Source organism: Hibiscus syriacus, unplaced genomic scaffold, assembly GCF_006381635.1.
Source record: "Hibiscus syriacus cultivar Baekdansim isolate YM2019G1 unplaced genomic scaffold, ASM638163v2 tig00110356_pilon, whole genome shotgun sequence".
NCBI lineage: Eukaryota > Viridiplantae > Streptophyta > Magnoliopsida > Malvales > Malvaceae > Hibiscus > Hibiscus syriacus.
In genome coordinates this window covers 1,094,773-1,118,860 of record NW_024062700.1, presented here as the reverse complement: position 1 = coordinate 1,118,860, position 24,088 = coordinate 1,094,773, and the positions used below count along the sequence as shown (strand labels likewise).

The following is a 24,088-nucleotide window of genomic DNA, read 5'->3' as shown; positions in this document are numbered from 1 at the left end:
GCACTTCGACTCATGGGGTGGTTTTTCAAAAATTCATTTGGAAGGTCTCTACTTGGATAGCCCTGAAAGCCCCAGCCTTTGTGGCGATTTTATGCTTCAGAATTTTCCCAATTGGGATACTTGTAAAGTTAAACATGTGTTCTGCCGTTCTGATGCTAGGAAAATTCTTAATTGTCCTATAGCCCTTGTTGATGACGATATCTTAATTTGGAAAAATCATTCTACTGGAGTCTATTCCACTCGCTCTGCTTATTACTGGTTGGTTAAAAGGAATTTGCATGGAAACATCTGGACTGTTATTGCTAAAGCTCCTGTTCTTCCTAAAATCAGGATTTTCGGGTGGAGAATCTGCAACAATGCAATTCCTGTTGGTCTGAAATTGAATGATGCCGGCCTTGGTGATAGCCAATGTAAAATGTGTAACGCTGCTGTTGAATCAGCAAGGCACGCTCTCCGTGATTGCCTTAGTGCTATGGAGGTTCTCCTCTTTTCTGATCGGGACAGAAGGGTTTTAGACTCCTCACAAACCTCCTGTAAAGACTGGTTTGAAACTTTGATCGGGTTTATGGATATGGAGACCTTTGCTCGTTGTCTTGCATTATTGTGGTCCATTTGGAATCGTAGGAATGAATGGATGCATGAACAGGTTTTGCTTAACGCCAAGCATTTGCATGATAATACTCTCATCCTCCTATCAAATTTTAAATCTGTTTGCTCTCGTGGTATTCCATGTGCGGATCCTAAGATAGCTGTTCGGCAGAAGCCACCTCACGGTTCTGTTAAAATTAATGTGGATGGTGCGTGGAGAGCGGACTCCCGAGAAGCTACCATTGGAGTTCTAGTTCGAGATCATCACGGCCTTGTCATTGGAAGCCATGCTCGACGTTTGTCTGACCTTCACTCTGTTGATCTAGTGGAAGCTAGAGCTTTTCTAGAGGGTATCCTACTTGCTGATGAGAATAGGTGGCCGGATGTTATCATTGAAGTTGATGCACTCTCTATCATCTACAAGCTTGCCAATCCTGGTCTTGACCTTTCTATTGTTGCTTTTCATCTCCTGAAAGCCCGCAAGATTCTTGTTAGACACCCGCATTTCAAAGTTGTGTTTACCGGAAAATCTGCAAACTTTGCTGCTCACTCTTTAGCCCAATGGGCATTTTCTTGTTCGTTGCCTTGTTGGCTTGTTTCAGATTTTCCTAGCTGTATTTCTGACATTGTCATCTTTGATGCTTTAAATAGTCAATTGAGCTTTTCTTCAACAAAAAAAAGTCTTCTTCTCCTTCTTCATCTCTAACGTTTTTCAACTAAAAAAATGTAGAAATACCTTTTAATTATAGCTGCTGATAGAAAGATAAAGTAAACTAACAAAGCTCAGATCAGAGAGAGAGCAGTGACAGGTTCAATGAACAAAAAAGAGACTATAAATGAGAATGAGAGTGTCGACAAAAATCATCAATTCAGACAAAAGATATTCAAAATCAAATAATAGATGTGAATTATGTTTCAAGTCAATGCCAATCAATAAAAAAAGAAAAATGAAAATTTATGCAAGATTTAAATGACTTCAATGAGAATGAAGAACTGATGAAGGAGATAAAGTTTTAAAAGTTATGCAGCAATAATGACGTCGTTTTGCAGGCTAACATTTTCATTTTTTTTTTTGGATTCATTGACTCATGTCTCTGCTTCTTGAAAAAGTGGGAAAAGGGTTAGCTGACTGGGCGGCAAAGACTCTTATCTCTAGTTGGTTGTATTACTCTTGCTAAGTCCGTTTTGCAGGCGATTCCCTACTATGCGATGCAGTCAACTTGGTTGCCAAAGGGGGTCTGTAATTAGCTGGAAAAGTTGATTAGAAGATTTGAGTGGGGCTCTAATGGAGACACGGGGAAAAATCCTAAGTAGACTGGGAGACTATTAGAGTATCTAGAATACACGATTGTATTCTAGAATATGCAATGTGTGCATATGCTCCTAATATGAGCATTGTGTGTGTGAGTGAGCTGTTAAAGTTTGTTATGAATGTTGGAGTCTGTTTTGAATCTGTTATAGAAGTAGAGTAAACTTGAAGGCACATCTATTATATAAGCTGGTGTAATGCAGAGTATTAGTTGACCATCAGTAAAAAACTTTATTCGGTCATCTCCTCCATGGCAGCATTCTCACATGGTATCATTCGCCAAACATCCTGACGTCATTTTTCTTCTTCCGTTGTTTCCATTCTTCATTCTGTCATCGTTTACTGAACGAGATCAGAGTCTCGCTCACTGCTATGCCTTCCGCTATCATCGTTGCGGTGTTCAGATATTTTGTCATCGCTGTTATGTTAAGTCATCTACGCCTAGTACTTCCTCTGATGTACCGTTATGAGGTTCTTCTACATTCTTGCTTGGTCTGGTTTTCGTTCGTTATAGCTAGCAATATTGGAGTCGTGGAGATGTTTTTTCGGTATAATATTTTGACTCTCGTTGGCGGTGCGCCGACTAGAGTTATGATCTGGGATGACCACCAGAATCGATGCATCGAGGAGCTTTCGTTCCGTTCTGAAGTGAGATCAGTTCGACTCCGGAGAAATCGAATCGTAATCGTTTTGGAACAAAAGATATTCGTCTATAATTTTGCTGATTTGAAGGTTTTGCACCAGATTGAGATTATCGCGAAACCAAAGGGACTCTGCGCTGCCTCTCAGGGGTCCGGGTCTTTGGTTTTGGTTTGTCCTGGATTACAGAAGGGACAAGTTAGAGTTGAGCATTTGCTGCTCGTAAGTTATTTGACAAAATGTCTGAATGAGTTTTTATGTGTGCCAATGGATTTGTTTCAGGAGTTAATTTCTGCAAATATGTTTGAACCGAATTCTACGACTCTTGTTAGTGTTCTTTCTGCCTGTGCACACTTAAAGGATCTCCAGGTTGGAAAAATGATCCACGGGTATATTCTTCAGCATTCTTGATTATATGTAATTACACCGGTGTCAAATGCCCTTGTTAGTTTTTATGCAAAATGCAATGACATAGGAGCCGCATATCAGACATTTCTGATGATTCCTTGGAGAGACTTGGTTTCAAGGAATTCTATTCTTGATGCATTTGCAGAGTGTGGATATGATGCTCAGTTTCGGGGACATTTAAATTGCATGTTGGGGGAAGGATTTAGGCCAGACTTCATCACTGTCTCAGCTATCATACAATTTGTGTCCGCGTTTCTAGTCGAACGGAAGGAAGCATCGGCACTTCCGATTTAAATCGAACGGAAGGAAGCATCGTCACTTCCGATTCAAATCGAACGGAAGGAAGCATCGGCACTTCCGATTCAAATCGAACGGAAAGAAGCATCGCACTTCCAATTCAACTAGAACAAATGGTTTACTAAATCATTGTCCAAATCTTCATTTGCGCAATTTCAACCCAAAGTGTAGGTTTTCTCATTTGCTCAAGGAGAAGGAAAAGAATAGGGAGAATATTAGAGTATCTAGAATACACGATTGTATTCTAGAATATGCAATGTGTGCATATGCTCCTAATATGAGCATTGTGTGTGTGAGTGAGCTGTTAAAGTTTGTTATGAATATTGGAGTCTGTTTTGAATCTGTTATAGAAGTAGAGTAAACTTGAAGGCACATCTATTATATAAGCTGGTGTAATGCAGAGTATTAATTGACCATCAATAAAAAACTTCATTCGGTCATCTCCTCCATGACAGCATTCTCACAACCGGTACCTGTGTGTGATATGACAACCTCGACTGGAGAATGGGATTGGGAGAGGCTGAAAGCTTGCATCCCTATGCATATATGCTTTCGCATAGCTGCTATATATCCCCACGGCCAGAACTGGGAAACGATACTCCGGTTTGGCAGGAGGAATCGAATCACATTTTTTCGGTTCGTTCAGCCTACCGAATACTATCTCCAAGAATAACTGATGAGAGGGATGAGTGCTGGAGAATAATGTGGCGATTAAATATTCTACAACGGGTTAAAACTTTTCTATGGCTATCCCTCCATGGCAAACTCCTGACAAATTTGGAACGACAACGTAGACAGATTGCAAATTCGGCTCGGTGCTCGCTGTGTAATGTCGAGGATGAGGATTTAATTCATGTGTTTCGTCGATGCTCATTTACCATTGGTATTTCGCGCAGCTTAATTCACGGAGACAGACTCCAGAGCTTTTTTTCCATGCCCCTTGGAGAATGGCTTATGACAAACTTGAAGGGCCATGGTCAATTCGCCATTGAAGACAAAAACTGGAATGTTCTCTTTGCTATTGTTTGCTGGAGAATTTGGAAGCACAGGTGCAATGTACTGTTTCAACCGAACTATATTGCTCATGATGATCTGGCGGTGCAGAGTATTGTTTTAAAGACGATATGGTGGCATGTGAGGAAACTGGATCAGACAGATGCAGCAACGCAAGGACTGAGATTCGATGGTGCAAACCAGCTAGAAACTGGGTAAAGGTGAACACTGATAGAGCGGTAGGGGGACCGTTGAAGATGGCTGCTGTAGGGGGAATACTACGAGATGAACAATGTAGATGGATATTCGGCTTCGTTCGAAGCTTGGGTATCTGCTCGACTTTAATGGCGGAATTGTGGGCTATTCATGAATCGCTAGCTCATGCATGGATTTTGGGGTTTAGGAATATTGAACTGGAAACAGACTGTGCTACAGCAGTGGAGACGCTCAAGAATAATAACAGGGCTGCTGACAGTGGTGCAGTGGTGAACTTGATTCGTAATATGTTACAGCGAGATTGGGAAGTGAGGATTTGCCATATTCATTGGGAAGCAAACAATGTAGCAGATAGGCTTGCTGCTTTAGCGAGAGGTAAAGAAATATGGACAATTACTTTTCGTTATCCTCCGAGGGAATTAGCGATTCTAGTTGACAAAGAAGCGACTTGAATTGTAAAAGCCTGGTCTCTTTATTTATTAAAAAAAAAATAGGAGACTCAATTATAAAGATATAAAACGATATTAAAAAATTAGGAATTCAATTATATAGGTATAAGGTGAGATTGAAAAACTTAGGATCATAAATTATAAATTAAAAAAATGGGATTGAAAAAAGTTAAGGCCTAAACAATATAAGTAAAAAGTGGGATTGAAAAATTAGGGGCCTCAATTATAAAGATAAAAAATGAGATTAAAGATTATGAGCTTCAATTATAAAAAGGATAAAGTGATATTAAAAAAATTAGGAGCTCAATTATAAATGTACAAAGTGAGATTGACAAACTTAGGTTAATCAATTATAAATGTAAAAAAATAGGATTGAAAAAATAAAACTTCAATTATAAAGATAAAAAGTAGGACTATAAAAATTAGGGGATTCAATTATAAAAATAAAAAATAAAATTGAAAAAAAATAAAGGATTCAATTATAAAAATAAAAAAACAATAGAAAAATTAGGGGACCTATAAAAGATGGGAGCCTTGAGCAGTCGCTCAGGATGCACTCCCTAATAGTCGGCCCTGGGTAGACACACATAAAATCTTAGGGTGGACACAATTAGTAAAATGAATAAATATAAAAGAAAATTCGAATTTCAATGTGGTCACTTACCCACTCAAACTCAAATATGGATCCTTCGGTGGATATTGAGTTAGGTCAATATTGTACTAATCGATTTTCAAGTTAGGTCAATATCATAGTGTTTAAATTTTTAGTCGAGTCAAGATCAGATCATTCAATTTTCAGTTTGGGTCAATCCTTGGATCTTTAATTCAATTCGGGTTGAGTTAGTATGAATCTAATCGAGTACATACAGAATTATTGATATATTCTTGTAAAAAAATATATCTTTTAATTTATCAATCTTATTATTTAAACTTAATTTTAAGTCTCAACATTAAATGTTTTGAATTTAATCATCGTTTAAGAATGATAATTTAACTAACCTGATCTTAGAAGGCATGTTAAAATTTGTGGCATGAATGATATGATATTATTAGTTTGTTGGATGGAAACAAACTTTGGCATTGCTTGTATATGATTTTCTCCATTAGAGATGTAGTTTTACAAACACAAGATGATGCAGGGAAAACCTTAGTGGTAGAAGACCATACAAACAACTCAATGACATGACTTCTTTCACTAAAAAAAGGGGGGTAAAAGTAAAACCCTTGGAACAATACGTGAATGTAGCAGCTTTACAAATACAAGTCTCCGTGTTGCAGATGAACTTAGTAAGTCCATTCATCGGGAAGAAGTATGTCTGCCGCCGAAGAATTTTCATTTCCACTAACGCAACGTTTGGGTGATGCATCCTTACCATTTTTATTATTGAATGAATTCCACTCTCCACCTCTTGCACTCGTATTATTATTCTTGGTATCTGCAAGAAAAAGAATGAGTTTTATTTTAAAGAAGAAGAAGGAACAGTTAAAAGTGAGGTAAACCTGTGCGAGGAGAGATTTGGAGGCCTAATTGGTGAACATTGAGGTTGAGAGCTTGAACAACCCGGGAAGGGAGTAGAACCGGAGAGCAAGGTGGTCGTCTGGATGAGTGAAAATTGTTATTGTACTGAGTTTGAGGAAGGAAAACGCCTGTCCCTGTTGATTTATTACCGGAATGAAGGAAAAACGCCTGCATTCCACCTCCTCCTCCCGGTGCCCAGTGGCCCCGGTCTCTTGGTTTCTCGTCATGCCTTCTCCACCTACTCTTTGGCTTCTGTTCATATATAATAATAATCATTACTGTTTCAAATACAAATCTAGTAAGAAATAGACTGTAAACTACTTATCATCCTATTTACTTTTATGATCTTTAAACATTTTAATAAATAATTTGCTCTCTATTTCTTACTAGACTATAAATTCTACTATATTCTAGCATATTTATATGTCAAACTTAATTTATTATATTTAAAAAATAAATGTAAGTTTATTGTTAAAAATATTTTGAATAATACTTAAATTCACGGGTTCTTGAAATTTTCCGAGAATTTAGTCATCTAAATTAAATCCCAGCAAATACCAACTTATATTTCTCAAGAATATAGGCGGAAATGAAACAGATATGAGAAAACTTTAAACTTTCACAGAGAATCATCATCGTTTAGAAATGGAAACGCAAACGAGAGAAAGAAAAAGCAAATATTGATGCATTAGTACCGGTGAGGAAGGCTCGGTAGGAAGCTTTGAACGATGGCGATGATAATGGTACTTAACATCATCCTATAAATCAACAACAACAAATCAATAATATATATTATTTTTTATAGAAGAGTAAGGATTGGATGAGACTGAAAGAAGAAAGACCTTTTCTTTATTTGTTTCTGATATTGGTTCATCGACAACATGAGAAGGCAGCCATGATATTGGTTCTTCGGAGACAACCTCAATATCCTCGAAGGCGGCAACCGCCATTGTCTGAAACAGACAAGGAAAGACAGATGAAGCAGGGTTTTGAGCTCCAACTTTTAACCTGCAAGTTAACTACTGAGTGTTTACGTTGGGAAAAATATTGGGGGAGACGAGCGATATATAGGAGCTTTTGGCGTAGGGTTACCACTTGCTTTCTTGTTAGAGCGCGTAGAATTCTCTGTTTTTGAGTTGGAGAATTGTATCAAACGACGGCGTTTCGTGTTTAGGATTTGACTTGGTTTGCGACTCCAATTTACCCTTTTTAGCCTTTCCCCTCAATTAACACTTATTTTGATTGTAGAACTTGTAATTTCAAATTGTTGATAACGAGGTTCCCATTAGTCTGGACATTTGAAGGAAAAGAAATTACTCCATCGGAAGGGCATTCAAGTAATTTGATGTGATAGCCAATAAGAAGCATGAACGTGGTTTGGGCTGGGTTGGGCTGGGTAAACTCCTCCTTCCAATATCGTTGGAGCAGTTAATTAAGTGAAACATATGTTCTTTTCAAGCTCTATTTCCAGAAGTTTTTTCTTTGTTCAGTCAATGTCTGGAGTTAAGAGTGCACAAATTATTCCGGAAGAATATATAGCGAGTTTTATCTAAACTAAAATTCGACCTAATTAATTTTATAAAAATATATGATTCTATTAAATCGAACAGATGAAAATATATAGGATATGGTTGTTTATTTCCCATGGCCACCCAGAATCGTCTTCTTAACAACCGCACCAATTAACTTGAAAATAGAAATGTTTGGTTTAGGAAAGTAGGTCCAGCTCTATTTCCTCGTAGTGGCAAACTTAAACCTTAAAACAATAAACGTGATGGTGTTGGTCAGCTACTGCTTGCTTATTCTGCCGGTAAACCTAATATTTTATGTTTCATTTAGCAACCCAAACACTCCAAGAGGAAGGTCAATCTTGCTAAATTTATCAATGATAAGATGACCCAACTATCTCATTATCTGAATCTTGGGCACTTGTCAAACTGCTGTGGAGTTCTTTTGTTGGGTGGGATATTCTAGTTCAGTTTTGGCAGTAATAACTGCAAATATCCCACCTGCCCTTTTGAAAGAAAAAAAAAATCAAGGGAATGGAATATGACTACATGTTTGAAACAAAAATATAAAAAAATACTTTGAGGAATATTTTCTAAGTGTAAAAATGGAGAATCGAATAATGAATTTACTAATTCATAATCCATTTTGTGAGATCTTTATAACGGTATCTCATATGCTTAAAACGGTTAAATGATGAATAAGAAATTAATACTCAAAGTAAGGTACATGCAAATTGTGTTGTGTAAGGAAAATGAGAAAACTCATATCCCACATTGGTGGGATATTAATCAAGGAAATGTTTTATATACATAAACCATCTAATTATTTATTAAATGAATTGAGTTAAAAAAAATTTCTGGCCCACCTACTAAGGATAACTTGAATGTTTATATTGTTTAGGTTTTATAGGAGATTGTGGATATTTTACCCACTACAAATTAAATATTTTCCTTAAATATGACATATATTTTTCAATATTCTGAATTAAAAAAAAAGATATTATATGATTTCCTCTTAATTCAAATGTTAATATGTTATGCCTTATAGTTCACGAATATATTCTAATTAAAGCGGTATTAATTTATTATTTCTGATTTTATTTGGATACTCATTAATAGTCCTACTTTTCAAAATATATTGTTTTCAATTCTTCTCCTATGTGAAACACTATAAACACCGTGTAAACTTACTAAGTTTTACACAACTCAAAAATCTCTTTTCTTCTTCTCTGTTTTCGATGATAAACTCTAGCAAGAAATAGTTCGTGATCTCGCAAGTTGTGTTACTGTGTGCTGATCATATCGTTGTTGTATCATTAGAGACAGATGACCAAAAGATCTCGAGCACCAAGGAGTGATCGAAAATCTGTCTTAAGGAAACTATGCAATTACAGACATCAACTAATTTCTAGTTTGTTATTAAGGTTCTTTACTTTAAACTATATCTTCTCCTTTATTAATAAAATTTTATTTTATTTTATAATTTTCATCTCAGATTGTTATACTACAACAATCTTAAGACATACTTTTCTTCTACCTTTCCAAAAACAAATCTGAAACTACTAGAAAAACTTGTGGAAATCAAAGCAAATTAATTCGTTTTCAGGATTTCTCCTGTCGTTTTCAGGATTCCAATTATTCACATACGTTTATACCTCAATGAAGTTTTTCTGGCAGCATCTATTGTTTTTCTAAAACAGAATTCTCTATTATTAAAAGCACCACAGTATGCATAAGTGGTGCGCGGAACAAGGCTAAAATTGTTTTGAGGCTGACCAAATCATTTTAGAGGCGAGTTCAAGTTTCAAGCAGAGAATGCTCCAACATTGGTAGGCTTGCAAATGTAATAGTTAAACAAAAAAACAGAGAAAATGTCCAAAATTTACTAGGGATTAAAGCAGCCTGCTTTCATAACCTGATTTCCTAGCATCAGTCAAGAACTTACTCATCAGCATCAGAAAAGTCGCTGAGACCTGCGGTCAATAAGGCGATATCTAGATTTCCAGACATATAATCATCATAATCAGAGAAGTCACTGGCACCTGGAAACGCAAGATAATCATCATAACCATTGGCCAACATGTCGTCATCTGAAATTCCATACAGATGATAATCTTCATCCGATGACTCAGTATCGTGAACTCCCGCATAGAACTCATAATCATGAGTCGAATCATAAGGACGAAGTAAGTTCTTTACGCGTTTGACACATGTTTTCTCCAAGTTCCCCCCTAGATGAACATTGAAGCATTGACGCAAATCGAGATATTCAAGGTGAGGACAACCGTCGAGAATGGCCTGCAAACCTTCATTTGTCAAGTCATTCCCCAAAACTTGGAGACGGCGTAATTCAGGCATTGTTTGTGCAATAGCTAGTGCCTCATCATCAGATGCATAGTGGAAGCTTTTGTGTTGCTGAAGATTGTATTTGAACGATTTCAAGAGAGGGCAATTGCGACCTATAGTTTCCAGGGCGTCTTTCGAAACAGGACATATGAAAATTTCAAGCTCTTCCAGAAACGGAAGTTTTGAAGCTGCTTCGCTTAACCCTTCGTCTGAAATGGAATAGCACGAAAACAGTCTAAGACGCTTGAGATGAGTAGACCTGTGAAAAGCAGCGTTCAAAGAATAAAATGAAATCAATACGTAATTAACTTTAGGCATATGATTTTGAGCTAATCAAAACAATTGGGGTGATTAAATACATAGTTTAGTTTAGAATGAAAATAAGAGGTGACTGAAAAGTATAATGCAACCAAACAACCATCTCTCTATTGAATGTTTATGCTGAAATATCATTTTGAAAGTATTCATCAATTAATTGCAGTTGAAGCTCCGAAAGCTAAAAGCCAGACTATGAACCCATTGAACGTTCATCGAGGAAAAATATGTTATAAGCCAAAGCATGAATTGCTTAAGAACAACGAGCATAAATAAGTTGGAAATCGACTATTAGTGCAAAAAGAAAATCCAAAATGTTGGAGGAAACCTAAATCTAAGAAATGCCAGAGTTTGACCATTAAAGAAGGACAATAAATGATTAGCAGAATCCCAAAAAAAAAAACAGAGATTATATGTGTAAAGAAACTTTACCGCTCGGAGATATAAAACAGAAGTTCATCGGTACCAAAATATTCGATATTGATATCAAGCAAGTGGCCGCAACTGCGATTGACGGCGTGGACGCACATCTTCTCGAGGTCATATTCCATGTCAAATAAATCACCCAAGTTCCTCATGTCAATGGATTTCCACATTGATGGGTCTTTGGAGATTTTTCGCCACAGAGAGCACACGTTTTGGGCACTGTTGAGGATCTCAATTGCACCTAGCCGAGAGAGAATCGACGCCGTCACGTCCTGCGGCAGTTCCAGCCAATTGCGGGTTTCGGCAGCGGCGCTCATCGTTCGTTTCCTTTGGTGGATTTTGTTACAAAGAGGCAATTGAAGGAAATGGAAAAACTTTTGCTTTTCACTTGCCGGTTCAAATATACATAGGGTTTTTACAGGAGTAATCTATATTGTTAGTCATCCAACTATTACTATTTTTCTTCTTTGGTCACTAAACTAGTTTTTATGCAAATTTAATTACGAATACTTTTTCTATTTTGATCATTGGATATTAATTTTTTTATTTAAATTAACATAGGCGACACTGTGACTAGGGGTGTGCAAATTAACATGTAATTGTTAATTGTAACCGTTAATCGGTGTATTCGTCACATTTTATAGGTTAATTAATCGAATAGTTAAGATTAAATGATTTCAGTTAATCAAATTGTTAAAAAAAAAGGTTAATGGTTAAGGTTATGGTTAAATGTTATTAAATTATAAATATAATTTTTAAAGATAACTATACAAATCCTAGTAAAAATTGAAAATTAATTGTATAATTAATTATTTTTCTCTAAAGCAATTATATTTCATATTAACTTAGTAGATTCATTCTTTTATCTTTCTTTCTTGTTTGATTTATTATATATATATATATATAACAATTAGGGATGGGCATGGGTCGGGTTTGGAATAACCCGACCCAACCTGAAAATTTTACATCATTCACCTGACCTGATCCAATCGAAAAATATATACTCTCCACTCGACTCGAACCCAACATGATTTTTTGAGATAAAATCTGAATTCGATCTGACCAAAAATAATAAAAATATTATTTTTATTCAATAAAAATAATGATTTAATTGAAAAAATAATATATAAAGAGGAAATATTGTAATTATTCTTAAATATATGAAGTAAAATTATATTTTTTTTATGGGTCGGGTCAAGTATTTTTTTACCCTAAACCTGAATCCAACCCGACCTGAATATCACCTTTAAAAAACCCGACCCAACCCGACCGGAACCCAAATTAAAAAAAATAACTCGATCGGATCAAATCGAAACCCGTCGGGTTCGGATCCCATGCCCATCCTAATAACAACCTATCATCTTAATTATTTATACTGACAAACTAAATTTGTAAATTGAATGCAGCAAATTGATTACAATTGCTGCAAGCTGCATGCTGCAAATCGAATTACAGGCATGACTACCACAAAAAGGTAAGTTCAAGACTTCAAACTATTTTATTATTATCGATGTTTTATTTTTAATTATTTATTTAATTTTAAAAAATATATATATTTTATTTTAGTTGACAAGTAAAATAATAAAACATATTAAAAAGAGAAAATTTCAGCTAGTAAATTATTTATAAACATATTAAAAATATATATTTTTAATTATTTATTTATTTTTAAAACATATGTATTTTAATAACCATATGTATATCTATTGTGTAATTAGATTATATCAATCTAGGTTCGTTCATTTATATATCTGCTAATTTGAAATTGCACTAGTAAATTAAATGAAAAATGAGATCTAGGTTAATTGGTATCGGATGGATTGTGAACTCTAGTGGCCATGACTTCAATCATAAATTCAATATTTGTCACCAATGTCAAAATAAAATAATATATTAAACTACCTAAATTACCACGCAGACATTTAAGATGCATGTAATTTTACCACCCAAACAAAAATCCTTATAGTTATGAGTATTTGGTTCGTAGAAAATATCATTATTCAGGAAATATTTTTTTGTCGGAACAACATACCCATGTTTGATTTATGAGCATTTCCTCCGGGAGGTAATAAAACCTTACCTACGATAGCTCTTTTTAAGCTCTTCCTGATTATGTCGTTCCCCTTGTTTTTTTTAGGTATTTGTCAATTCCCTCCATTTATCACAAAAATACCTTAAGATAATATGGTTATTTCTAAATGATCCTTCCTTTGTGTGCATATATATATATATATATATATTATTTTTTGTTGTGATTCTAAATTTTTTAATACATAATATAAAATAATATGATGTATATAATAAAAATTAAAAATATTAATTTTATTTTTTATTTTGAGTATTTATTATATATATGATTGATTCACGTTTTATTTTTTATATGTATTTTATTACGTTTAGATTTTTAGGATTAATTTTTATAAAAAGTTTTTATATTATATTTTTATGTTTTTTATTAATCTTGTTATATATTTTGATATAATATTTTGTTGTACAACTCATACATGTAATATAAATAAAATAAAATTGTGTAGCAATTAATACGTAAACTGGTGTAAACTGGTGTAAACATATGTTCATCTCTCAATAACGTAACAATTAACACATAGTTACACCTATGTACTTAATATCTTAGAAATTAACACATATTTACACATCTCTCACTATCTTAGCAATTAGCATATACTTACAGCGATGTAAGTATGTACATCTCTCAATATCTTAATACCTAAAAATAGACACATATTTATATTAGTGTAAGTATGTTAATGTATTTTAAAGAAATAAAAAAATAAAAAATATATAAAGTTATTTGCATACAAATTTTATTGAATATATATAAATTAGAGAATATAAAATTTTATTTTTTATGAACTTTAGTGTAAATATTTTGACTTTAATATTAAGAACTTATTAAAAAAATACATCAAGGATAAATCGGTACAACATATATTTTTCTTATCTTATATTTCATCAATCAAACATTATAATTTTACATTCATGCCAAATAAACTAAACAAGATAATACAATATTCCATGTAATATGTTAAGTAATGTAACATTCCGATAATCTTATTCTCAATAGTAATCTTACATTTTATGAACCAAGTGACCCCTTAGGAACCGAGCCCTTGAGACACTTTAATGCACAACTCTTACAACTAACCAAAATATTTATTACATAATTGCAAGTAAACTATTTATAACATAAAAATATAATTAATGTATTAATGTTATATTTGTAATATTATAAAAATATTTAAATATTGATAATCATTAAAAAATAATTAATATACATTGATAATAATATATAATAATCAGTTTAGTAGATGAGGCACTTGATCTTTTAAGTAAGGTTGGATATTCAAATATTAATATTTGCGAATGGAACAAATTGAATTGGGAGTGTCGCCCTCACATTTGCAGTACTCGATCAGAATTTAGTTGATTAATAGATCGGATATTGATGGTTACACCCAAAAAATGTTCTTTTATATCTGTCAGTTGAAATAAAACATTTTTATTAGCAACCTTGAGATGATGACACACTTATTTATCTTTTAGAAAATATTAAAAAATAAATACAATACATATTGTCTTAAGATTTTTGTAAAATTATATTTTATTAACGATTTTCAAATAATAAATATGATTAAATTTTAATTTAATTAATATTCTTAACCCCTCTTTACCAATAAATGGAACATAATAGACAAATCGGAGAAAAAGAATATAAGAAATGGACACCTAAGGTTGTCTTGCGATACATTTGCGATGAAAAATAAATGATCCATAATAAAGGGAAGTTTTAGGTACAACAGTTTAATATATTGTTAAAGAAAATGTATTATTGAAAAAGTTATTATTTTTTTTATTATTTTTGTTAAAACACTACTTAAAATATTATTTTTTCTACTAGAATGTTAATATTAGGCGTTACCTAAACGTTATTTTTTCTATCGAAAATGTTAATATTGGGCGCTACCTAAATTATTATTTTTTTCTACCGGAAATTAGCTAGCGGAATTAATATTTCCGGTAGAACAAATAATGTTTTAGGTAACGCTTTATCGAAAATGTTGAAAAATTAATAACATTTCCGGTAGTGCCTTTCCTTAGCCGTATATTAGACTGTCGTACAACAGAACTACTCACTAAACTATCAGTTTTAGTTTATTTTAGTATTTAAACTTTTTATTTTTTAAATCATACCTAAAATTTAATTTTTTATTCATTTTAGTACTTCACTTTTAAAAACTTTAGTTTTTGTTTCATTTTAGTACCCTGTTCAAAATTTAACGTTAAGTTTTGAAAAAAATAAAAATTTAGGTACTAAAATGGACCAAAACTGATAGTTTAGGTACTAAACATGTTAAGCTTTTAACAAGGGTACTAAAATGAAAACTAAACGTTATGTCAGATTTTGAAAAAATTGAAAGTTTATGTATTAAATGGACAAAACTGATATTTTACGTACTAAATATGTAGTTTACCCTTATTTATTTTATGTTTATCTTTATTCATATGTTTATTGAAAGAAAAAAATGCATGACCAGAATTTATTAATTAGATTAAGATTATAAAAAATAAAAAGCACTTAATTTATTAACTTAAAATTATAGTTATACTCTTAAAATAAAATAAAAAACTCAAAATGGTTAATTTGTAAATAAATATCTAGATCAGATGTACTGATTGTGCATTAGAGGATGATCAGATTCTGGGTTTAAACATAGAGTGACTTAATTATAAAGATTTTCTAATGTGGTGACCAAATTGATAATATTTTTAAAAATAGAGTGACTTAATTATAAAAATTTTGTTTGACAAAATTATAAATATTTTAAAAATTGAACTGACCATTTAAATAATTTATCTAAACAAACAAATAAAACATCTAAAGTTGTAGTAAAATGTTACAAAAATATACATGAATATTGATGAGCTGGTGACGGTATGACATAAAATAATGCAGATTAAAAAATAATAACTAAATCAGATAGGTTATTATTATTATTATTATTATTATTATTATATCCTACCCATTTAAATAATTGATCGATCAATCAATAAAATGATTTTTTTTTAAATAAACAAATACACGCAAAGTGTCCCGTGACTGATGCAAACACTCACTCAACTGATTATATATATTTATATGTATATGTCATAAAATATTCAGAATAAAAAATGTCGACATGCACAAAGAGAGAATGATTCTATTTAAGCTTTCGATCAAGACAAGGGCACACTCCCAACAATAATTTCTATTTTTGTATTTTTAAAGTCCAAGAGAAAATATATATATATATATAAGGACTAATCGGGGATCAGATTATGATAATACTAGGATTTAAATTTAATAAAAATACAAAATATCCTAAAAATGCAAATATTATTTATCCTTGTAATTACAGTATTTATTTATTTATTTATTTATCTATCTGTTTGAATGATGCTAAAATAGAAATGATAAATTATGCTGAATTAAAGTATAGTAAAGGGACGAAAAGTAGGATTTTACCATGGAAATATTAAATTAAACAATGATTAAAGTTCCTCCTAATACGAACACACACAATCATACATCGACAACCCAAAAAAAAAAAAAGGAAATCGTGAAAACCCAGAAATTCTTCCACGTACACGCCACGTGTCTGTGGATTTAACCTTCCGTACAATAAAAATGAAATAAAAATTCACCAAACACTAACTCATCCTTCCCGCATCCAGCACCACCCGCTATGGATACCCTTCTCCACCCTCCTCCGCAAACTAATTCCTCCACTTCCATGGCCAAACGCCCTTGCTCGTCTTCTTCTTCTTCTTCTCAAAACCGTAAGTTTCCTTTTCATTTCTCTCAAATGGACCATCTCCTCCACTCTTTCCTTTCCTTCTCCGATTCCTCCCTTCCTATTTCCCTCGACCTTTCCTTCGACCGCCTCCTCGATTCCTCCCCTTCCGACGCCGATCAATCGCTTCTAATCGATCGCGCTCACAACCTAGGTTGCCTCCTTCTCCGTGCAGCCAATCGCTCCGCTCGGGGACGTGCTTCGCTTCATAACTCCGTCGCGTGGGTCCTCCCTCCTGATCTCACCATCAAGGTAATGCTTCTATTCTGATCGAAGGATTTTATTTTATTCTTTTTTTGCCTTTTGTGATGTGTTATTGCTATTATTATTATTATCATTATTGCAGGTGTTTTCAATGCTTGATTCGCAGAGTCTTTGCTACGCCGCGGCAACTTGTTCTATGTTTAACAAATGTGCCATGGATCCCTTGTGCTATGCCAATATTGACCTAACTACTGTCGTGCCCAAGGTTAATAATGCCGTTGTTTCCACCATGATCCAACGAGCTGGAAAATCACTCCGGTAAGATTTGCTTTCTGTTTTCGCTATCATAATTCAGCATTTAATTTTAGTAGTAATTTCCCTGCCTTAACTATGTTCAATGCTTGAATTGCCTTTTGCGTTGTGAAATTATTAATAACAACCTCTCTTGACCCCAATATATATATATATATATATATTTAGGAAGTTCCTTATTAATAACTCAAAGTTTGTGTTTGCCAGTTGCTTTATACTATATCTGTTACAGAAAAAAATAGCGCGACTAAGTATTATCTAGTTTATTTATATTTGCATATGGTTTTTTATCTTTTGAATGGTTATTTAGATCTCTTAAGCTCGGAATAGTACCTGGCGCAACTGGGTCTCCTGGTTCCAGTCAACCATTGGTTTATTCCATCAGGAGCTCTATAGATGTATCCAACTTTTCATGGCCCGATAAAAGGACCAGGCAAGGAAAGGAATCACCTATTCTTACAAGAACATGCTTGTATCCTTTAAGTGGGGACAATGGAGCCACTGGGTATGGTTCAATGCATTAACTACTTGTTTAGAATCATTTATGTGTAACAATTTTTTCTTATTAGTTGCTTTTTTCCTACTGTAAGGACTCTTTTGAGGAGGTTGCATCTTTACAACATCGAAAGAATGGACAATGCATCACTTTGTGTGGCATTAGCAGCATGCCCTTCTTTACTTGATTTGGAAATTGTTGGCCTGTGAGTTTCCTTATTTAAGCTGGGTTCAGTACTTTTCTTTCTTGCCAACACAACCCATCTTGCTTTTCCTTTTTCTTTTCTTTTCTTTCTGTCCACTTGATTTTGCAGAAAGCTATAGTAGTTGGATGATGTTATGAGCAGTAAAAGCTTAAAAGTTGTTTATTAATATGGTACTATTGGTAAAATTACAAAACTCGTAGAGAGACTATTTTGCAAGTGCATGATCATAAATCAGTATACAGATATTCATAAAGAGCTGAGAAAGTGAATTCAAAATATGGACATAAATTAAAAATTCACTCTGCTGTTGTCTGAATCATTTCAGTTCTTAACGCAGCCTAATGTGCAATTCGTGATGACAAACCGATTTCGATCGTAACTGTTTTAGCAGAGGAGCTGGTGTATTTTCTATTCAACCTTCTAAGTTGTTTCTTGTCCCTCCTTTTGATGCAGTCATGTTGAACTGAGGCAAACCTTGATGTCAGTGAGCTCAAATTGTCACTTCATAGAGCGTTTATTCTTTGAGTCTTCCAAAACAGGTACTAAGTTTCTTCGTGAGTTTTTCTTTTCTAAATGCTCAAAATGTCTTCTTAAAGTGTTATGATAATGCAGGAGGGGATGAAAGCTTGAAATCGTCGACATGTTCTGAGCTGGTGAACAATTGTCCTAATCTTTCTTCTTTGTCTCTGAGAGGCTTTAAACTGCACGATTGTAAAGTACGCATACTCGTTAAGGTATGCACTCATTTAATTTTGTTTAAAATTATCTCTGTTTTGGTTTGCAGTGCTAGAGCATGCTTAATAGAATGAAATCTTGCCAGACATTTAAATTGATAGTGGGACAGGGTTTCATGATACTTGATTCATATCCTTTTTTGTTATTTTTTCTCTTTCTTGAAAATATCTTATGTCTTGAATTTTTTTTACTTGCATTCAATTCATATTTTAATTTTTTTAATAGTGACAAAATCAACTTTTCCCAATAAAATTAGAAATTCTAAGTTGGTTCCTTGACAAGGTTCAATGGTTGACACATGTTATCCATGATTTGAAAGTATTTAGGAAGGGTGGGTTTGCAACTTTGCATAAATATGTTGTTTTCTGGAAGAGTGGTGATTCTTTTTTGTTATACTACACTGAACGGTGGTCTCATCACTTGCAGGGATTCCGTAAACTTAAATATGCTGATTTTTCAACATCATACTCGATCACTGGAACCTTTTTGAGGTTCATGCAGCTCTTGTCAACCATACCTATGAGATTCTTTCGAAGTCCTATTTTTTCAACACTCATTTTTTACACACTACTCAGAAGTTCTCTCTCTTTGATCAGGAATTTGGGAAATGGAAGTGGTGGAAATCTACTAGAGGTTTTAATATTGAGGGACTGCATGCATCTCAGAGAGGTGAGGTCTGAATAAGCACTTCCTCCTACAGAAAACACCTTTCTCTACTGTCTGACTTTTAATTCTCACACAGATGGAAGTTGCTCGGTTCTTGACAGCTGTTATTGAAGGAGATTTTAAGTTCCTTAAACATCTTGTGAGTGAAGTTCATAAGTAAATATCATTTCATAGTACTAATTTTTTGGTGATTCCACTTTTGACCGTGCTTCCTTTCATCTATAGGACATATCTAATAGGGAAGGTTTAGCTTCTGAAGGTGACCGGTATCAGAGATCTTACAACTCCAGGTAAATAAATCCTCTGTGAGTTATTCTATACTGTTGACGTTGCTTCATCTTTTACTAACATCTAATGTCGTATATTCTGTAGCTTTATTCCTTTGAAGCAGGTTTCGGAAGTAAGACCTGATGTTTGTGTGCTGGCCGAGTTTCCATCAGAAGGATGGTATGTTTTACCATTGTACTTATTTAGTGGTCGCATTATTGTTCTTGCTATTTTTAACCCTAGAACAAACATTTTAAGTTAAGAAAATGGGAAGTTGCTTGGAAAGGAATTTCACATTGACTTGTTTTCTTGGCTTTTGCAGCTTCCTCGACATAGACCACATGATTGATAGCGATATTAACAGTGAGCTCAGCCTTCCATTCCAGCAGAGTGACCATACTTCTGATGGTACAATGCTTACGAGTTCATTAGAGAGCAGTTACAATAGTGATCAGGGTAGCGGTAATGAGGAGTATCAAGATTCAGGTTTTTTAATTTATGAGGAAAGCTCAGATGAGGTGGATTTCCTGGTTTAGAAAAGCTATCAGTCTAGCCTAGTTTTGAAACTCTCAGCCACTAAATGCGCCGGTATGATCTTCTCATCCTTCTGATTTTAAAAATATTGGACCAACTAGTTTATGCTTTAGGATTGCCAAGTAGTTTCCGTCTCATGACATGAGTACTTTCTTGGCATTGACAAGAGTGCTTGGCGCGTCTATGTTCACGAATGCCCGTATTCATAGATGCACTTATACACGACTTGGGAATGGTTAAATCCAAAACTGCTTTCGCTTGACAAGTATTAATTCAGTTATATCCAAGTGTGCTGGCAACTGGAGAATGTCCGACTATATTTGATTAAATTTTGCCTGTAGTGTTCTCCTGTTGTTCTCAGGGAGAATTCCTGGGTACTTATTAAGTATCGATAAGAGGAAATAGTGACGTGATATCTGCAAATTGAATATTTTGCTTGACGTGTGTATTTCTGATCAACGCATTGTGTTTACAACAGGTAACTGGAAAGGAGGCTTTTTATCAGAATTTAAGAAAGGTGGATGGATACAAATTCCAATAGTGAATGGCAGTGTAGTATGGTTTCTTTTATCGTTCTCATTTATGATAATTCGATGTGGAGGCTGCGATATCCGACTACGTGGTGGGGTGGGTGTTCTTTTGTTTCACTCATTTTTTGCATCCCGGTTAGCTTCATGAAAGTGGCAGCCAATGCTCGAGTTCTTTTGCTAGTGTAATTTGTAGTGAGGTGGCCTTTGCTGATACATTTGATTTTGGCTAAATAAATAGCCAGCGGCAATTGTAGCCCTTAGAATCTGCAGGCAAATTTTAGTTGGATAAAACAAAGCAGTAAAAGCTGAGGGGCCTCTTCATTAAATCCAATATAAAAGCTTTGGAATCCATAAATGATACCATCACGGAAATGCAACTCCTCCTCCGGATTTTTTTAAAATATAAATTACAATATTTAAATCGGTTGACATTTTTCTTTGATGGCGATATTTAAAATTAAATCATAAATGTTTATTTTATAAATTTTAAGAAATTAATAATTAAAATAACTGTTTAGTATAATTTAATTAATATTTGTACATTTCATCCTATTGTTAAGATAGAGTGAATTGTTTTTTAAATTATTCCATTTTTGTAGTAGACCATGGACATTGATGGAACAACTTATGTGTCAAAATCGTAAATGCAGTCAAAACGAGGCCTACCTTCTCTACAAATAAAGTAATCGAAGTATATAAATTATTACTTGTTATGTTTTAGTATTTAATTCCTAATTATATTTAAATAATATTTATTTTTTATTTTATTTTAATATTTCTTGAAAACTCAACAGGTTTCTTATGTGTAAATTATATTATTCATCATTTAATTATCTTTTTATTCTTATTTTGATTATTGAAATTTATATTTTAATTTAATTACTTAATTTTTTAAATTAATCTTATTTTAATCATTTTTTTTGTTTTATCAATATTTTTTATGAGATGTTATCTTTCAATTATTATTTTATTAATATGTGATTAAAATAAAAAATAACGAGGTGGAGAGGTCAATGAGAGTGAGACCGTGAGCGCGGGATGAGCAGTTTAAGATTTAGGATTTCTGTATAATTATTAGATTTGAGTATAATTTTAAATATTGTTTTTTATTTTAAATATATAATAAAAAATGTATGTCACAAAATATTAATAAAATAAATTAGAATGATTAAATTACTATAGTTAAATGAAATTTTTTTAGTATTAGTGATCAAAACAAGAGTGAGAATATAATTTAGTGACAAATTATGTAACTTGTTCCCTTAATCTTTTAAGGGTAAACTATACCAGAGACCACTTAATTATAGCTCATTTTCATTTTGATCATTATTTTTGAATTCTTGTCAATCAGGTCATTCAACTATTTAAATGCATTCGATTAAGATACTTGCCGTTAACAGCTAACAGAATTGTTGATGTGGTTAATAAAATTGATCTAATCACATATTTAATCCTTATTATTTATACATTCACCAATGTGTCACCACCTGTTTAAAGGAAAATTAAAACAAAGCATAGCCAAGCACTAAGGAGAATCAAACCCTAATCCAAGTGTAAATCATGCAACGGCTCAACCACCAAAGCTAAGGCCACATTTGTTAAATGTTTTCAAAATGCATTATATAATATATTTTGGATTATGGCAGAAAAATGAAAATAAGAAGATATTGATTGGATTCGAACATGAAATTTTAACTTAGAAGTGAGTTAAGGTGCAACTAAGGTAAATCAAACATTTGAAAAACACTTACACTATTATTTATATATCGTTAATATCTATTAAAAATACAAATTTAAAATTTTTATTTTTAAAATTAAGTTATTTTCCTTTTATTTTTCTCATAATTATTTTTATATTATTATATATGAATTGTATTTAAAAAAAATAAAATATATTAACATTTTATTTAACAAATCCAAAAATTATAAATTCCAAGTAAATCATACATTTGAAAAATACTTGCACTATTATTTATAAATCATTCATGTTTGAATCCAATAATACCTTTTTATTTTTCATTTTTATACCATAATCTAAAACATATTATATAACACATTTTGAAAACAAGTAACAAATATGGCCTTAGCTATAGTGGTTGAGGCATTGCATGATTTCCACTTAGTCCAAGGTCTCCCTAACGCCTAGCCATGATTGGTAAAAATATCATTTAATTAAAAAATTAAAAAATTTAAAAAACATCCAATCATGTCATGACATATTTCACCTTTGACACGTGTCGTCACATGATTAGATAATTAAATATATTAAATTAATTTAAAATTATTACCAATTTGATAGAATGTATAAATAATAAGTATTCAATGTGTGATTAGACCAATTTATTAACTGTCACATCAACACTTTCATTAATTGTTAACGACAATTATTGAATGCATTTAAATAGTTAGATGACCTGATTGATAATAATTCAAAAATAGTGCTCAAAATAAAAAGAAACTATAGATAAGTGGTCTCTGATATAGTTTATCCAAATTTTATGGACGGAGTACTAAAAATAAAAAATAAATATTAAATATAATTTTAAAAAAATATAAATTTAGGTACTAAAATTACAGTTTTTCATTTCAAAGGAAAAATCCTCGAAAATAAAAATATCGTCTACTAAAAACCCTATTGTTTAAAGATTAGATGACATCAGCACTCATCAGCAGAAGAAGGAAGAGGGAGAAAAAGAAGAAGAACTCAGGCTTCAGCTCTAACAATATCAGATCACTCCACACTCAGCATTTCTCTGGTGCATACTTCTTTTTCCCCGGTAATTTTCTCACTCCCAAGTTTATGCCGAGAAAAAACCACTGTCATTTTTCGTTTTCGTCTTAGTTTAGGTTTCATGTTCCTTTTTCCTTTTTATTGCTGCCTTTCCCTCATTTTTCCCCTTCCTTTTTGCATACAGTTTGATGATTGTGATTTAATAAGATCCTGATTCGCGGCAACAGAGTAGTGTGTTATTGTTATTACCATGATTTTCCTTTGAATCTTGCTGGATCTACGATGGCGGAGTTCTAGAGCTTGACGGTGTCGTTTTGTGTGTGATTTCGGTCTCAAAATTGTCACCCTTATCGTATTTTAGTAACCTGTAACGAGGATATAGTATGGCTAGAAGTTGGGTTATCAAAGGATTCAGCTGAATCGTTTAATCATGTTGAAAAAACAAAGTGTTGAAGTAAATCAAGAAGTGTTATTCCTTTCTTGTTGTTCATAATACACTACATTGTATATATACAGCATGTTGAAACAGATTAGCATTAGCAG

The 24,088-nt window shown here is 33.0% G+C and overlaps 4 protein-coding genes across 6 annotated transcripts; 2 read left to right on the top strand and 2 right to left on the bottom strand.

The window, feature by feature from the left end:
• Positions 1-2,269: 2,269 nt before the first annotated feature.
• Positions 2,270-3,078, top strand: LOC120121128 (autophagy-related protein 18a-like). The gene is made up of 3 exons (XM_039140581.1): positions 2,270-2,758; positions 2,819-2,925; positions 3,012-3,078. The coding sequence occupies exons 1-3, from the start codon at positions 2,270-2,272 to the stop codon at positions 3,076-3,078; spliced, it is 663 nt and encodes a 220-aa protein (XP_038996512.1).
• A 3,105-nt stretch (positions 3,079-6,183) lies between these two features.
• LOC120121126 lies at positions 6,184-6,694 on the bottom strand. Its single transcript, XM_039140580.1, has 2 exons — positions 6,400-6,694; positions 6,184-6,335 (listed from the first exon to the last, which is right to left on the bottom strand). Exons 1-2 carry the CDS (start codon positions 6,692-6,694, stop codon positions 6,184-6,186), a joined length of 447 nt encoding a protein of 148 aa, XP_038996511.1.
• Positions 6,695-9,699: 3,005 nt separating this feature from the next.
• On the bottom strand, positions 9,700-11,407 carry LOC120121017 (F-box protein SKIP19-like). The gene is made up of 2 exons (XM_039140496.1): positions 11,020-11,407; positions 9,700-10,531 (listed from the first exon to the last, which is right to left on the bottom strand). The coding sequence occupies exons 1-2, from the start codon at positions 11,328-11,330 to the stop codon at positions 9,868-9,870; spliced, it is 975 nt and encodes a 324-aa protein (XP_038996427.1). The 5' UTR covers positions 11,331-11,407; the 3' UTR covers positions 9,700-9,867.
• A 5,315-nt stretch (positions 11,408-16,722) lies between these two features.
• LOC120121016 (F-box protein SKIP17-like) lies at positions 16,723-21,083 on the top strand. Of its 3 annotated transcripts, none has more exons than XR_005515954.1 (13): positions 16,723-17,117; positions 17,212-17,387; positions 17,692-17,886; positions 17,972-18,082; positions 18,536-18,621; positions 18,695-18,816; positions 19,244-19,308; positions 19,414-19,486; positions 19,560-19,622; positions 19,709-19,773; positions 19,856-19,930; positions 20,073-20,338; positions 20,763-21,083. XR_005515954.1 is itself a non-coding variant. In XM_039140495.1 (13 exons), the coding sequence occupies exons 1-12, from the start codon at positions 16,758-16,760 to the stop codon at positions 20,284-20,286; spliced, it is 1,605 nt and encodes a 534-aa protein (XP_038996426.1). In that variant the 5' UTR covers positions 16,723-16,757; the 3' UTR covers positions 20,287-20,334; positions 20,759-21,083. The 3 variants fall into 3 exon arrangements, 1 of the variants encoding a protein (XP_038996426.1); XR_005515955.1 differs by lacking the exon at positions 20,763-21,083 and adding an exon at positions 20,646-20,692; XM_039140495.1 differs by having other exon boundaries at positions 20,073-20,334; positions 20,759-21,083.
• The last annotated feature ends 3,005 nt before the right edge of the window (positions 21,084-24,088 follow it).